This window comes from Dasypus novemcinctus, chromosome Y (assembly GCF_030445035.2).
Source record: "Dasypus novemcinctus isolate mDasNov1 chromosome Y, mDasNov1.1.hap2, whole genome shotgun sequence".
NCBI classification, from domain to species: Eukaryota; Metazoa; Chordata; class Mammalia; order Cingulata; family Dasypodidae; genus Dasypus; species Dasypus novemcinctus.
In genome coordinates, this window is record NC_092216.1 from 18038676 (window position 1) to 18055362 (window position 16687).

Genomic DNA, 16687 nt, shown 5'->3' on the forward strand with positions numbered 1-16687 from the left:
GAAAATAGCTTGCCTACACCAAGTCCAAGCTGCTTACTTAGAACCTAACCTTGCAGGACCATGATGCTATCTCTTATGGAGAGATTGACCATATGCTCCCCTGAAATCACCACCCAACATGGCAAAGAAAGGAACACTGTCCAGGGGAGAGGTAAGGAACGTGTAAATGGCAGAAAAAATAGAATGCTTGTGTGGATAGCAACTTCCAAGCTGCAGGTGGTTATTTCCTGACATCATTACTTAATGACTCAAGTTTCTCTGGCCATGCAAGGGGAGAGATGATTTCTACACCTCTGTCGAGAAGCAGGCAGCACTAGCCTTCCAGTTTTACTGTGGGTTGGTTTTTAGCCATGACTGGCCTGTGTAATATTGGCCGTCAAAGGAGTCTTTTATCTCAGAAGTTCTCTTGACTCTAGCACCATAGTTAGATAGAGTCAACTCTGCAAACACGCCATTCTAAGCAGAACAGGGTCAATTCCCTTTGGAATATCACGTTCTCTTAAATGCAATTTGAGGGTGTGCTTGCCACCTTTCTAAGCAGATGCTGAGTGGGAACTTAGAGACGACGTCAGCAAAAGAGAACTTTAAATGTGAACTTTGGCCTTGCAATTTTGAGGGGGAGGAGAGGGGAAAATACTTTGGATTAAGTTCAGATAATAGACACTACACCAAATTCTAATGCTGCGAAGTGCCTGGAGTTTAAAAACACCATGAACTTTAGCAATGTTCTTCTACTATCTTACTAGACTTAATTTTACCTAAAGTTAAACTTTTTCAGTGTGGTTTTAAATTAAATGCCTACTTAAAAATATGAAGTCTTAAATAGCAGGGTGCTGGGGCATATTAAAGATTTATAGCATGTCTCTAAAGCAAGTAGGCAGATTCCTTACACACACACACGAATTATAGCTTGGTATGATGTTTGGAAGGTATACAAAACAAAAATTAGACTTCTCCAAACCCATGGCTTTTACCAGAGGTGGAAGGTGAGGGGACAATATGTAGTTTGTAAGCAGGACGGTTTACAAAAATACACTAAATTTAAGATTACACCAGTTTGTGACATTCCATTAGAATTTAAATTAGCAAGCATAGCTTAGCTTTATGAAGAAGTACAAACCACAAAATGAAAAGCACCAGTTCCCTTTGTGTTTTATATTACAATGTTGTTTTCAAATAATCATTCTAAGTCATTTCCATCTTTTTATTTTATATGTCAAGAAAATGTGAAAAGTACACAGAGTGTGAAGTAATAAAACAAACACATGAACCCATTTTCAAGAGTAAACAGAGAAGCGAATGAGCTCAATGATTGAGCACCTGCTTCCCATGTATGAGCTCCCAGGTTTAATTTCTGGTATCTCCTTAAAAAAAAAAAAAGTTAATATTTTATATTCTTTGTTTCACATGGTTTTTGTTTGTTTCTTTCTTGTTTTTAATTTGTAAGTCTTTCTAATTTATAAAACTTAATATTTTTCCCTCCCCTCCCCCCCTCCCATTTTCCTGTAAGTCTCTAGCTCTCTGAGACAGCTTGGTTTGCATATTTCATATCAGAGAGGTCAGGTAGTATTTGTCCTTCAATGCCTGACTTGCCTCACTCAAAGTAAGGGGGAGAATTACAAGGAGTGCCAGTATTTGGATCATGTGCAAGTCTTCCTGAACACAGGAAAATAGTTCCTCCAGGGATGACAGCTAGATATGGAGATTCTGGGCTCAACAGTATCTTAATCAGCAGCTTCTTTGTTGCTCTGAATCAGCAGCCATGCTGTGCAGAAGTTCAAGCCATCACATGGAGCCATACTGTGGGGAAGCTCAATCCATCACATGTAGCCGTACTGTGGGGAGGCTCAAGCTCTCATGTGGAGCCATACTGTGTGGAAGATCAAGCCATCATGTGGAGCCAAACTGTAGGGAAGCTCAAGCCATCACATGGGGCCATACAGTGTGGAAGCTCAAGTCATATGTGAGGCCATACTGTGAGGAAGCTCAAGCCAACACGTGAAGGAGAACTACAACTTCTGACCAACACCCCCCCCCTTGAGTTCCCTCTTATAAATTTCTGCTGGATAGTGAGTAAAGCTTCTTTGGATTTTGTATTCTAGGTAAACCACCAGCTGATGCAGCTAAGTGAATGTCCCAATCCATCAACTTTCAGAGTAAAAGAACTCCCCAGCCTTATTACCTCAAATCCCTAAACCTCAGAATTGAGAGAAAATACTATCATTGTATACAGTTTTGATAACTGAAGCCATTCTATTGGAGATTCCATTGGAATTGCATTATATTATGAGATTTGGAATAAAGAGAGAATTATCTCTAAAATACTGTGATTTCCATTTTATGATAAAATTCTCCAGTAAAATAGATTTTCTGTCCCTTTTACTAGATTTATAAATGAAACTACTAATCAACAAACTACATGAAACCTTTTATACATTCTAATCCTTTTTAGATTTTTTCTGAGTATTATGCAGTTCTTCCACTTGAAAATAATGACAATATTGTCTTGTCCTTTATAAACACACACACACGCACACGCACAAACACATATGTATTTTAATAAGTCAGGAGTCTAACTATTGAGTTATAAGGGTAATGAAAAGAATCTTTTTATTGTTTTTCAGTTTTAGTATGTGCATGTACCTATTTATTTGAATTTTTGTTAGGTATAAGTAGGATTACCACATTTTTGAAGGTTTGGTAAAACTCACCTCTGAGTTTTAGGTGAAGGAGAATATTTAACCATAAATTGAATTTTCTTAATGGATATTGGTCTCTTTGTGTTTCTTATCTCTTCTTTGATGCATTCAAAACATTTATTTATTATTTATTTATTGTTTGTAGCTGGGATAGATCAGTGACACCCTTGCCTTCATAGAGCTTGTGTTCTACCTGAAGACAAAGATCCAGGGGAGCAGATGTGGCTCCAATGGTTGAGCTCCTGCCTCCCACATGGGAGGATCCAGGTCAGTTCCTAGTGCCTCCTGAAAAAATAAAACAAAGACAACAAGCAAAACAAATGAAAAAGCCACCTCAGGGAAGCCAATGTGGCACAGTGATTAAGCACCTCCTTCCCACATACAAGTTCCCAGGTTCAATCCCCAGCTCTGGTACCTCAAAAAAAATCCAGTGGGCTACACTGGTGAGCAATATGATCTTTCAGAAGTTGATACTTGAAAATGAAGGAAGGAAAAGTAGAGCAAGAAAAGAGGTAGAATGTGCTGGAGAGGGATCACCAGCTCTATTACAGAGAGGGCAGGGTACACCAGCTTGGGGAGGGGGTACCTGAGTGGTGATTGGAAGTGGTGAGAGGCTGAGCAAAGTGGATCTCCAAGGAAGATTGCTCCAGGCAGAGAAAATAGGTGGAGCCAATGGGCCTGGAGAGTTTCAGGAACATCCAGGAATCCAGAAGGACTGCAGCCAACCAAGCACATTGAAGCTTTGCCGGAGATGAGAATCAACGGAAAACGGAGTATCAAGGTGGAGACCAAGCATTGTCACACTTTCATTAGCAGTCCATGTCACTCACATTCCTACTGGCTTTTAAAAAACAATAAATTGTACTTCCAACCAGCACAAAAAGTTTAGGGTGATGATTTCAATTAGACCGTTTTCCTCTGTGTGGAATAAATTTTCCATAAGATCTCCTATAAACAAATAAAAATTGTTAATTTTCATCAAACAAATAAGAACTGGCTGTATCTCTGCTTTTACACAGAAAACAAAAAGATACACGTAGATATGGGGTAAAAGTAAAAATTACTGTCTCTCCCTTCCCCCACAGGAATATTCCTATATGTGACTCATATTTCAGGAAGTTTTTAAAAAAAGAATTCCTTCAGGTCCTGCTACAGAGTAAGTTTTGGAATTTTGCCATGCGTATTTGCAAGGAATGTGTTTTATTTTGGGGGCCATGTTTTAGACTACCTTTGAAAATTGTGTAATTTAAATCCTCCATAATTTAACTATTTTTGAATTACCTCGAATTACAGTTTCTGAGTAGATTTTCCAATATCACCAAATAGAAATAAGATTTTGGCAATTTGTTCTCTTCTTTCTTTGCAGTGATCATCACAGGCCTGTTCTAGGAAATTATACTTCAGAGTGAGCTGTACATCTTAAAATTATAAATTTCCCCTTTTCTCCCTCAGGTGTCCATTTTGAGGTTTATCTGAATTTCATATTGCCATACCTGTTTTCTTTTTTCCTGCACTTACCTGGCATATGTTTTTTTTTCTATTTTTTTGTTTTCCACTTTTTCTTTCTTATTTTTCAGTGTTATTTCAGGTTCCTGGGGCTGCCCTAGCCTAGTACCGTGAACTGGGTCACTTAAAACCTCATAAAGGTAGAGGTTCTGGAGGCTGGAAGTTGGAAATCAAGGTGTGGGAAGGGCCATGCCCTGTGAAATCTGTAGGGAAGCAGCTGGCCTTGGGTCTTTCTTGGACTCGGCCAGGGCTGGAGAGCCTCGGGGTTCTCTTTCCAATTGTCACATGGCCTTCTATGATTTATGTCCAGGTTTCCCTATTCTTATAAGGACACTGATATATCTCTTTGGGAGATGTGATTCAGCCTATAAAGTTTCTCACCAATATGTAGCTTAATGGTGCCTTTTTAATCCAATGTGAGAGTTTCTTTATCATAATAAGATGTTTCATCTCACTTGCGTTTCCCAAGTTGCCTGTTCAGTCTCGTGCCCTTCATAACTTAATTGGCATATGATTGTTTTGTTGTCACTGCTGTTACTATTTGTCCATCCTTAATTTTTGCTGGATTGAGTATGGGAGATGTGCTTTCTTTCTTTTTTCAAATTGCCACATTTAAACTTATTTATATTGGCATCTGCCCTTTACACCTAAAATCAATCAAAAGTTAGATATTTTCTTTTAAAATATCCTTAAGGCTTTGTTGTTTCAGTAGTAAATGACTATGTATTCTTTAACTTGAAGATTTTTAAACAAAAATATGCCAAAATCCAATGAACTCTTAAAAATGGAAAAATGTACTAATGAATGAATCAATACTTGGAGTCAAATTCCTAGATAATTTTCCATTTCTGTCAGTATTCATTAGAAATAAATTTTAATATGTGTGTAACGCTTTAAATTAATCAGAACATAGAAACAAATGTGGTCTTGTCACTATTTTCCAAGTGGTCAGGGGAAGAAAAATTGGCACAATCAGTCAAGTGGTGGCAAAATGCAGGAAAATTAAGAGGTTGTTTGCAATGAACTTATTTTCACTTTCCCCAGCATTGCATAATTCAAACCCACTCTATGCTGAATAGGATATTTTCATCTTTAAAGCGAAGAAGAAATATATACCTTTTAAAAGCAAATCTTCAGGCGGAACTGTTAGTGTGTTTCCTGGAAAAGCCATTCATTTCTGCTTCAGCAAAGCAATTTGCAGAGGGAAATCATTTCCATCTCAGTCGGGAGATTGGAAAATGAAACTTTAAATGGAAGTTTTTCACTCAGATTCGCAGCAGTGGGGCATACCCATGGAAGGGGGAGCGAGATGATACTTTAGCCGCTTTTGAAATCCTGCTCTGATCTGCATGGGACGTGTTCCAGTTTCCTTCCATTTAGCTCTCTGGCTTGATACTGAATTTGGACGGATCTTTTCACAGAACAAAAGGTTGGTTTGTGAGTTGAACGCAGACACTTATTTTTAATGCTTCCCAAAACCCTTCACATGGAAAAGGTAATCATTTTGTTTCAGTTTGGAACTGATTTGGAGTTCACAGAAAACCATTCCCATGACTTTGTTTGGTTACCAGATCATTGGATGTCCTGAGTAGCATGTGTGTCTCAGAATATAAAATGAAATTGGATTATGCCATTCCATGTATGTATAAATTAAATGGCTACTTTCCTTGGCAGTAGAAAGGGAAAGTATTTGCTGTAAGAAGAGATTTCTCAAACTCCTTATAGAAGTCTCTTTCCTCTGTTAAATGATGAAAATATCTACTTTCCTGATAGTGGTTTAAAATATGTTGAAGAATTTATTACTTTCTTGAGCTCTGCATAAGAAGAAAGGAGCAATCTGGTATCAGAGTGGCACTGGTGAGTTTTGACTAGGAAAGGTTTTTCACTTAACTCCACTTACCTTAGGAAAACAAAAATTACCATCTGCACAAGCAGCCAAAACTCAGCAAACACCTGAGACTCATCATAGGGAAAGAGAAACTACTCTTAATATCTAGGTTCTTTGTTTCAGTCAAGCCATTTCACATCTCTAAGGTTCAGATAAATTTACAGAAAAGTGGAATGTTAGACACTTCAAATAGCTACAGAGATATGTTAGTATTTTGATTGCTCTTAATCCCCTAAGAAATAAATGGTCAGGATTAGAAAAGGCACTTTATGAAAGATATTTGTAAATCCGCTGCTCACTGAGACTGAAGTTAGCTTCAAGTTATGAAGCTGCTGGGTGGATGAAGAGTCCCATGATTAAGACTGGTTTTGAGGACCACCTTGTCACTGATAATGGACACAACCACAGGAGCAGTCAATCCCCGACACAGATGAATTTACCAGGGCTTTTCAAACCTAACATTTGACTCAAGGGCATCCTCGTCTCTTTGGAAACTGTTTCATACCACCAGCCACCTTCCTCAGACTGCTGCCTTAGTGTTCAAGTCTCATTTGGGATATTAATCTCAGCTGTGACAAAGTGAATAGGCGCTTCTCATAATCAAATGTTTTTCATATTAACCTGATTCCAGGAAATGGAATTCCTTGCATTTAGTGAGCTTGTCACTCTTCTTTTCCAACTTGCAGCTATAAGATTTTGTCCAGACCCAATAAATTAAAACACAGAACAAAACCACTTCAATTAGACACCTAACCACCCAACATTTTAATTAAAATTCATTCAGTCCATTCAACTGATTTTTCCCCTATTTCCTATTCAAAGGCATATTCACTACAATAATCCCAGGCCCTTTCACCCAAGATGGAAAGTCCTGTAACGGAATAGACAAGCAGCCAGAGGTCTCCCATCACAGCCCAAAGATTGCTTTTGGATCTTGGCTCAGAGCTACATTTATCACCTCTCTGGAAAGAGGCTTGATGAAACCAAGGAACCTTGCCCTCAACCCTAAAATAGCCTATGCCTGTCAGACCCCCTTTCTCTCTGCCCCCCTCACTCTCTGTTTCTCACTCTCACTCTCTCCCTCCTCCTCCATTCAGCTTATAAGGGACTCCAGTTAGCGAATGAAGATCACCATCATTGGGGTGGGTTATGCTTAAGCTGAGGGCTGAGAATCTAGTTTTTCTGAATAAGAAGACCAAAAATTCACCATGTCACTGTCCACTAATTGGCCTTTGACATGCTTCATAATGTTTCTTAATCAATTCAACCACAAATTAAATAATAAAAAGAGTCTGTGGAGAACCAGCAAGATGGCGGTGGAATAATAATAAACTTTGGTTTTAGACACGTTTAGATTTACAGAAAAATTCCAATGGAAATACCGGGAATTCCTGTCCCATCCCCTTACACACCCACACACAGTTTCCCCTAATATTAAAAGCTTACATTAATGTGGCCCATACCACAGCAAAGACCTGTACCATCTCCTTCCTGTCCTACCCTGAACACTGGGACATGAAAAGGTATCCTCATTTCCATAATTTTGGCCGACACAGGATTTTGTAAACATGGAGTCACGCATCATCTGTAACATGGGGCATTTCATCTGGTCCCTTGGCACTGTTCTATGCAGAGTCATCCTCAGCCCCTGGAGACGCAGCACAAATGGCCACTTTAAGCTCTGCTCACCTGCTTAACTGAATTTCCAAAGTGAGGTTGCCGGCTGTGGGACTAAGGGGTCAATATGTTAATCCCTTTCCTTGCTGATTACTCTTCCATGACATTAGGTGCCGTGGCACTTTTAAACAGTCACCATTCAAGAATCTTGGAGTTCTTTCCAGTGTTTGGCTTTTAAAGAAGAAGTTGCTATGGTATGCCTGTGCAGATTTATGGAAACATAGGTTTTCACATCTCCAGAGTAAGCTCCAGGCTGCAATTGCTGGGTTGTATGATATTTACATATTAACATATTTAACAGAAGACTGTTTTTAGAGAAGCTGCATATTTGACATGTGTGAGTGATCCTTTTCTTTTTCCCTAAAGTATAGATCTACGTGAGCTTTCCAAGTATAAAAACCCTGGAATCCTTCTGCATGGATACGGCCACAACTTTCTGGTGATATGGACCCTGTTTAGCTCATACCCTTTTCCAGGCATCCTTCCCTATCTAGGATGTGCACTCATTGCCTGTATAAACCCCAGACTCCTTGTCCCTGAACAGACAAGTGGGTTCTGCTTGAATAATCCCTCAGCCCCCTCTATGCTTCAAGGGATGTGAATTGGAATTTCTTGGCAGTATAAGTCATGGGTGTTTTGGTCTTTCTTTTTATTTCTTTTCATTTTTTTTTCTTTTTCTTTTTTGTAATAATGGAAATGGATGGGCAGATACCAAGCATATGAACTCTAGTCTCTTTGTCCTTTGTACAGCAGGCAGAACCATTGACCATAGGCAGGGCTGCAGTTCTTATTCTTTGCATGCACACATGGCTTATGCTGGAATTTTAAGTTTTAGCAAGTTTACACAAACAGCCCAGATATTCATGAAGAAACACACAGCCCCCACACATAGCCCATATCAGTAGCATGATAAGAACTGTAAGGGCCCCTTGAAATCTAAAGTTCTGGAACTGGAAAGGCCTCTGTCAGTCCCATCTGTGGGGTGAGTGATAGGAACAGCAGCCAAAGCTGATCTAGGCTTCTTTTCTAGAGTTTAAGCTTCCCCCCTTAAAAAGGGGGCCACGGCATCTTCTAGAATGTCAGATCCATAGAGGAGGTGATATCTAATGCTTGAGGGGCAGGGAAGATCCATGAATTCTGATATCAAATCCTGTGCCTTGACAGTGCTGCTGTGATACACAACATTAAGTCTGCCATAAAATTAGCAGGGGGGACAGAGTCGATATAGAGCCAGCAATGTCAATATAGTTATGGCGATGACAGAGATGCTCATGTGGACTCTTACCTGATCATGGGGAGGAGTTCCTGGGTGAAACAATGAATATCCATTTACAGTTATGGGCAGGGTCTCCCCTTTGTTGTTCCCACGGACTAGAGTTGCTTCTGGGAGGATATTACACTCTCAGGGAGGAAGAGCTGAAGTGTCTGCCCTTGCTGAGGGAGTTTTCCCAGGTGTGGGTCTTTCTGCAGGAGACCGTCCCATTCTTTGAATTTAATGCATTATTAAATGACGACATAGGAAAGGACAGGACCACCAGATGCACAAGCACTGGTTGTGATAGCAACTGTGTGGTGCACCGTACAATAAGTAGGAGACTTCTAATAGAGGGTTTCATGGCCAAGAAGTGTATTCACAGAGGGCATAGAGACCCCACATTTTCCTATGAACCACCTACTGCTGGGCTTGGCACAACACTTAAGCCTGCCTGTAGACAAGAGAGCTATTAACAGAGGTAAAATACCTGGTGTCATCACTAGGAATACCCTGGGGACAACCTTGCATCTGCATACTTGCCATTCCACCTTCTATCCCCAATGGAGAGGCCTGAGTAAAACAAGGAATTCAGCTGAGCCCAGGCAATTATGAGCCAATCTCTTTCTTTCCTATAGATCCCCTTTCCATTAGTTACCAAGATCAATGGCACCTTTACCACCTCCTCTCAGGAATCTACATTTCCTGCATTTTTTGAGACATACCTTTTAAAAGATACTTAGATTACATATATGTTACATAAATGAATGAATGCAGACAATTCCCATATTTCCCAGTCGCTACCCCTCCCACACTTTCCCACATTAACAACATCCTTCATTCGCGTGGTACTTTTCTTACAATTGATGAACACATACTGGAGGACACTATTAAGTGTGGTTTATAGTTTACATCATAGTTTAAAATCTCTGCCACACATTTTTATAAGTTATGGCAAAATGGCCTGTATCTGTCACTACAACATCATTAAGGACAATTCCAATGTCCTGAAAAGGCCATCATATTACAACTGCTTTTTTTTAAAAGATACTTAGGTCACATAAATGGTACATAAGAAATAGGGGATTGGCATATGACCCACTCCCCACACCTGCCACGTTTTCCCACATAAACAGTAACTTTCATTAATGTGGTTATTCATTGCAATTGATATTTTAAATACATAATCCCATTTAATCCTCACAGCGACTTCACAAAACAGGAATTATTATGGCTCATTTTTCAGAGATGAGAGGACTCAGTTTAAGAGAGGCAAGTGTAGTCCAATAATCCAGAGTGTAGGAGTTGTAAGTCTGCATAGGAGTTATAAGTTATAGTGCAATAATCCAGAGTAGGAGTTGTTATAAGTCTGCACCCCTCTCGATATAGAGGTGGAGTGGAGTGGACATAACCATCCCAGGGTCCACAGGATGGAGGAATAGAGTGTGGATTAGAGTGGACTTACTGATATTCTACTATGGAATTATTGTGATTATTAATAGCAGAAATTATAGCGTAGATGTGGAGAAAGGGCCCATGGTAGCTGCTGAGGGTAAAGAGAGGGAAGAAGAGATGTGATGTGGGGGCATTTCCAGGACTTGGAGTTGTCCTGGGTGGTACTGCAGGGACAGATGCTGGCCATTGTAAGTCTAGCCATGGCCCCCTGGTGGACTGGGGGAGAGTGTAAACTATAATGTAAACCATTATCCATGTGGTGCAGCAGTGCTCCAAAATGTACTCACCAAATCCAGTGAATGTGCCACAGTGATGAAAGAGGTTGTTGATGTGGGAGGAGAGGGGTGAGGAGAGTGGGGGGTATTTGGGGGTCTCTTCCGTTTTTTGAATGTAACATTGAAAAAAAATAAAGGGAGAGGTAGGTTTACTTGCCTAAGCCTAGAACTGAACAACCAGTAGCCTGGCCCCAGAGCTTATTCAAGCAATTATCCCATTGTTTCTGAAAGTGTGTTCTGCATAAATCAGCTGCATTAAACGCACCTCATTAAAACAATAAAGTGCTGGGCCTCACCCCAGCTAAACTGAGTCAGTATTTTCCACGTGGCACTCAGCAATATGCATTTTATCCAGGTATTTGAGATCAGACTCAATTTTGAGGATGAACTTACTATACGTAACACATGCATGCTGACACACTATTATCACCTATTGATGCAGGCATGTAAATAAAAATGCCTCATTAGCACATAATATATTTTTGTTGTAAGCTGCTGACATTCTTGATTTTATTTTATTTACAGTAGTGTTCATCTCTGTACAATATTTCAGAAATAACTAATTAACAAAATCTATGTGTGTCCACAGAGTTAGTCCAAATTTCAGACAGTGACTCAGTAATCTTTAAATACAGTGAATTACCCAAACTATTGTTTAGAAACACTGATCTTGACAAGTTGCCCTATTTAGAACTGTGTCATTAATACAGATTTGGAAAACATTTTGTTTAGCAGAAAAGAGTTTGAAGAGTTCCTTCTTCTTGTGTTTTGTTCATTCTCATAAGAATATTCAAGATGAAAGTATATTAAGTGAAACTTATCAAAAATTAAGCACATAAAGGTTTTGCCAGCCCGTGAGCTGCTTGTTCACTATAGCCTTTATCCTTTCTTCCCCCTTGTAAAAATGATAACCCCAAATTAACTGGCCTCTCTTTTCTCTCATCATTCCTAATCCATGAAATGGTAGGAACCACTGTGCCCCAAACTATAATTCCATGGCTGCTATACCCCCTCACTCCACCATTAGAGGCCCTGCTTTCCACAGATAAGTTATTTTTATGTAGCCATTTTAAAAAGCTAAACAGGAATTCTTAACTTTTTGTGTTCCATGGACCCCTTGGCCAGTCAGGTGAAAACCATGGACGTCTCCTCAGAATGTAGCCTCAGAGAGTTTTAAGACACTCAACAAGTGTCAGGTCTAACAACTATGTGTAAGTGAGCACAATTATTACTGACTTTTCAACTTATGCAATAACTGTCACGTGACATGAGATGAACAATACTGTAATCTACTGCATACATTCAAAAGTGAAGGAAATGCTGGATTTCAGGTACAGGTCAGAGAAAATAAAGATAAGTTGACAGTTTTCAATTCAAGCTCATGTATGCTCTGATTAAGAACCCCTCGCCTAAAGTGACGAGCTGTGCTGTCATTGAGGGCACTTCTCACCTAGCATACAAACACACATGCAGAGTGACACACTTGGCAGTGTTTATTTCTCTTTTACTAGTGTCATTCCAATTTCATCCAAACTCATTCTTTGTGTTTTCACAACTCATTCCTTCCTTCCTTTCTCAGTTTTGCAAGAGAAGCAAGTTGTCAATTGATCTCTGATAGCTGAAGTGGTCTTGTCCTATTTGTTTAAATTTGCTGCTCCATTGTCTGCAGGTCTAGAGGCCAGAGTTCCCTGGAAAACACACACATGCACACACGAAGAAATATCAAAAATGGAATTTATTAAATGATATTTAAGAGCGGGTCTTAACTCTCTAGATCCTGCACTACCTACACCGTTTTCCACTTGTGATGTCTTTAAATTCTAACTCTTAAGTTCAAAATGGCCTTCACTGTCCATGCAATATTATCTGTTTTTGTATGGCTGTTCACAACAAAGAAATGGATATAAAAATCAAGGAACACTCTGAAGATTAAAAAATATACCCGATGGGACACTGGAGTGAGTTCATCCCTAAGGATTTGTATAGTTTTAAGGGAAGGCTACTGAAGAATCTTAGGGTGAGCAAAACCAAAATGTTGGAGCTGGGGCTGGGGCTGATGCCCATGTTACTATGCTTAGGAGTGGAGAAGATTATCTCTGCATCTAAGTGTATTTGGCTGGACATGCTCTCTAGCTGGATTAAGCTTCTCCAGTGGCAACTTTGTTTGCATTACACTACTCCAGGGTTCCTATCTTGGAATACCTCCCTGAAGACCTGGGGTTACTCACCGCTTCTCTCTTACCCTTAGTTCCTTCACTAGAGAACCGAGAGTTCCAGGCAGCTGGCACACAGATTTAACCCCCACTGCATCCCATTCTCACCTGTCTGCCTCTCTGTTCCCTCTTCTTGCCTCTTCCATCCTTGGGTAGTATTGCAGGGGATTCAGCCAGAGATCCTCACAGATGATCTGGCAGTGGAAAGAGAATGGTGGGACCAGGGTATGGACCCTATTCCCACTACCCAAGTAGCTGGGAGGCCCTCCAAGGCCATTTCTTATGCTCCCCATGATGGCCTCACCTCAGCAATCCTATTAGATTCTGCAAAGTTGTGGTCAGAGAACAAGTTAACAAGCTTAAAGTCGGTGCAGTGGTGAGTGCGGTTGTAGGCCTGGTGTTCAAAAGTGTGGAACCATTGGATCGGAGTGGAGTAAAATTCCCAGTATCCTGGAAGAAGAGGAAGATGTGGGAAAAGATCCTGAACACCTCCGTGCCTGGCCCATCCAGAAAACCACCTCTTACCAGTGATGGTAATGTCATAAATCTTAATGATGGCTTCATTTTCAAAGTAGGGGTTGCTCCGAAAGGAAAAAGTGATCTTGCAGCTCTTCCTGGGATGGTTGAATTCTTCCACCTGACAGGGAAAGGTAGAGAATGTGACACCTTTCTAAGGAACAAAACTTTGCTTCATTCGGTTCTGAATCAGTACCACTTGCCCTCAATAGCTAGCTCATCCCTGAGGGCTGATGCTCCCAGACTCACCTCCAAATTGATCATGTAGCTGAGCATGTCCACATCTTGGTCAGTGATGATGGCTGACATCTGAGGGTGGTTCAGAATCTGCACTGGGTCAAGAAGCCTTAACATGCTAGGAATGGAAGGGATAGATGCAAGCAGTGTACATCTACAGAACAATGAGAAGTGGGTAGTGCACCTCCCAGATTTCTTGGCATTGCTGGATGGTCTCCTTCAATCAAGATCCTTCATCATAGACTACCTTTCGTCTACTGTTTCCTTGGCTTTCTGTTCCCAGATAGCTATCTGCTCTTACACTTGGAAAATCTGTTTCCTGAGATCCTGAGCTCTATCTTACATATGTGTGTGGGGGTCTGTATGCTACTAATTATGCATGGAAAGCAGGTTCTGAGTTCCCAGTGAGAATGTGGAAGTGTTCTTTTTAGGACATCATGTGCTGAACGTACCCACCTAAGTAAGCAGTACCTAGATGCTAAATCCTATACATGAAGAAGGAAGACAAAACTACCCACAGAATCCATATTCTCCCAAGACCCCTGTGTGTGGTTGTGTCCGTCCCTTTTCCTCAACAGGACCTCTTTCCTCTTGCACCACTGCCTCTCACAACTAGGACTGCCTCCTTCCCCAGCTGTGACTTCCTCCCACGACCCTCACCCCTAGTCCACTCCCCTTGGAATTGCAGTAAGGATAACTTTTTGTTGGTATTTTTTTTGGCGTTTTTTGGGGGAGGGTTTTTATGATCTTTTTGTATTAAAATATAATCAAGATATAATAAAATGTACAGCCCTTAATCTGTTCAGTTTCAGCAACTGTACACACACACATAATCACCACTCAAAACAGAAATTAGTACATTTTCACCACCCCCAAAAGTTTCTTTGCGTCTCTTCGGCCAAATTTCCTCCCTGCACTTAAGAAAGCTGCACTTTCTATCACCAGAAAGGAGCTTTGCCTGCGCTTGGATTTTAGCTAAACGCAGTTGCACAAGGATACGGTTTTGACCCAGAAGCCAGGAATACCCTCGATGATGCTGCTTCTGCGCTCCAGGTGCGGCTTAAGCCTCCGCTTCAGCTTGCGCTTCAGCAGGCACAGGGCCCGGTTGGCTCGGGCTTGCAGGCTGCTCAGCTCTAACTGCAGGACCTCCAGCGCCTGCAGGGATGTCCTGGCCTCCGCGGCATCGCACCCTGGCTGGGCCCGCCCGCACTCCTCCTGCCCCTCCTCCAGGCTTTTCTGCTCCGCCTCTCGCTCCTGCTCTTGCACCTGCTCTTCGGCCACTCCCTGCACTACCGCCATTACATTCTGTGGCACCACGTTCTCCTCCACCACCACCTCCACTCTCCACTCCAGCACCGCCGTTTCCGGCAGCTCCACCACCCAGAGCACCGCGGCCTCCTCGCAGGGCGCCTCTCCCGTCTCCATCCCTCCAGCTGGGGCCTGTGCCTCCGGCCCTGCCCTGCAGCTCTGTGGGGACCGCTCGCCGGCAGGCCCCAGCGACTCTCCTACCAGAGGGCCGCTTGCCAGGCCAACGAGGTGTTCTGAACGTGCCTGGGGAGCCGGGCCTTCGCCAGGACCCGCTTCACTCGCCATGTGGCCCGGGCCGGTGCAGGCAAGGACGCCGCACACGCTCTCCCCAGGCCACGCCCGCGGGTACAGCAGCGCCCCCTAGCTACGCGGGTGGGCCCCGGCAGCCTGTGGCGTTGGAGACGTCCTGGGCGCATGCGCAGGGTTTGGTGACGCAGACCTGGCCGACCTGGCGGGAAAGTGGCGCTTTCCACGCCCCACGCCTCTCCTCCCAGTCCCCACCCCGCCGCCCGCGTGCCAGGGGGCGCAGAGCACGTGCTCCGTTACTTCCACCTTCACTTTTCTTTAAGGCTTTCAGGTCAAGGTGATAGCTGAGCATCAGTCTTCTTGTAAAATGACAGTCTCTACATACCCGGTCTGCCCATGAGCCATTTGCATTGTGTTAATATTTCTCACCATGGCAAGTAAGAAGAATATCATAATGGACCATGTTCAAATATTTCAATGATCCGACCCATTTCATCACCTAGGTTCATAGTTTAATTCCCTGGTCATGTCCAGCACCATCTCCAGCAGCCATGAGATGCTTCCTAAGAGTTTAACTGTCAGCTCTTGCTCCTCATAGCTTGCATGGTGGTTACAACAATGGTCGCTAAGTCCGTTTTTTAAACATTTTATTTTTTATTAAATAAAGATTTTTAAAATACTTTATTTAAATAATATGTTTCTAATGGTTATACTGAAATATAATTCACCTACCATAAAATTTGCTCATTTAACGTGTATGTTTCAGTGATTTTTTATATATTCATAGAATTGTGTGACCGTAGCCACTATCTAATTCCAGAACATTTTCATCACCCAAAAAGAAAACCTGTACCCATCAGCATTTCTCATTGGTATTGGAGGCTTGCTTCCTTTTTTCTGTCAACAAGATATACTGGGTACATCTTGTACATTCCAGGCCTTCAATGAGCCCTGGAAATGGAAGTGATCTTCAGAAACCACAATATGGGCACGGTGTAGCTCGTTGCTACTGCGTGGTCATTGCAGTTATGTGGGTTTTTTTCTTTATTCTCTTTTAAATGTTACATTAAAAAATGAGGTCCCCATAAAGCCCCCAACCCACCCACCCCACCCCTTCCACATCAACAATCTCTTCCATCACTGCGGCACTTCTACTGCACCTGGCAAATACATTCTGGAGCACCGCTGCACCACATAGATAGTGGTGCACATTGTAGTCCACACTCTCCCCCAGTCCACCCAGTGGGCTAGGGCAGGACACACAGTGTCCAGCATCTGTCCCTGCAGCACCACCCAGGACAACTCCACATCCTGAAAAAGCCCCCACACCATATCTCTTCTTCCATCTCCCTACCATCAGCAGCCACCGTGGCCACCTTCTCCACATCGCTACTACAATTTCTTCCCAAACTAAT

The 16687-nt window shown here is 42.0% G+C and overlaps 1 protein-coding gene across 1 annotated transcript; it reads right to left on the bottom strand.

Moving 5' to 3' along the window:
- Nucleotides 1–12243: 12243 nt before the first annotated feature.
- Nucleotides 12244–13835, bottom strand: LOC139438270 (testis-specific Y-encoded protein 3-like). The gene is made up of 5 exons (XM_071213404.1): nucleotides 13731–13835; nucleotides 13491–13602; nucleotides 13270–13415; nucleotides 13074–13159; nucleotides 12244–12440 (listed from the first exon to the last, which is right to left on the bottom strand). Exons 1-5 carry the CDS (start codon nucleotides 13833–13835, stop codon nucleotides 12395–12397), a joined length of 495 nt encoding a protein of 164 aa, XP_071069505.1. The 3' UTR covers nucleotides 12244–12394.
- Between the last annotated feature and the right edge of the window lie 2852 nt (nucleotides 13836–16687).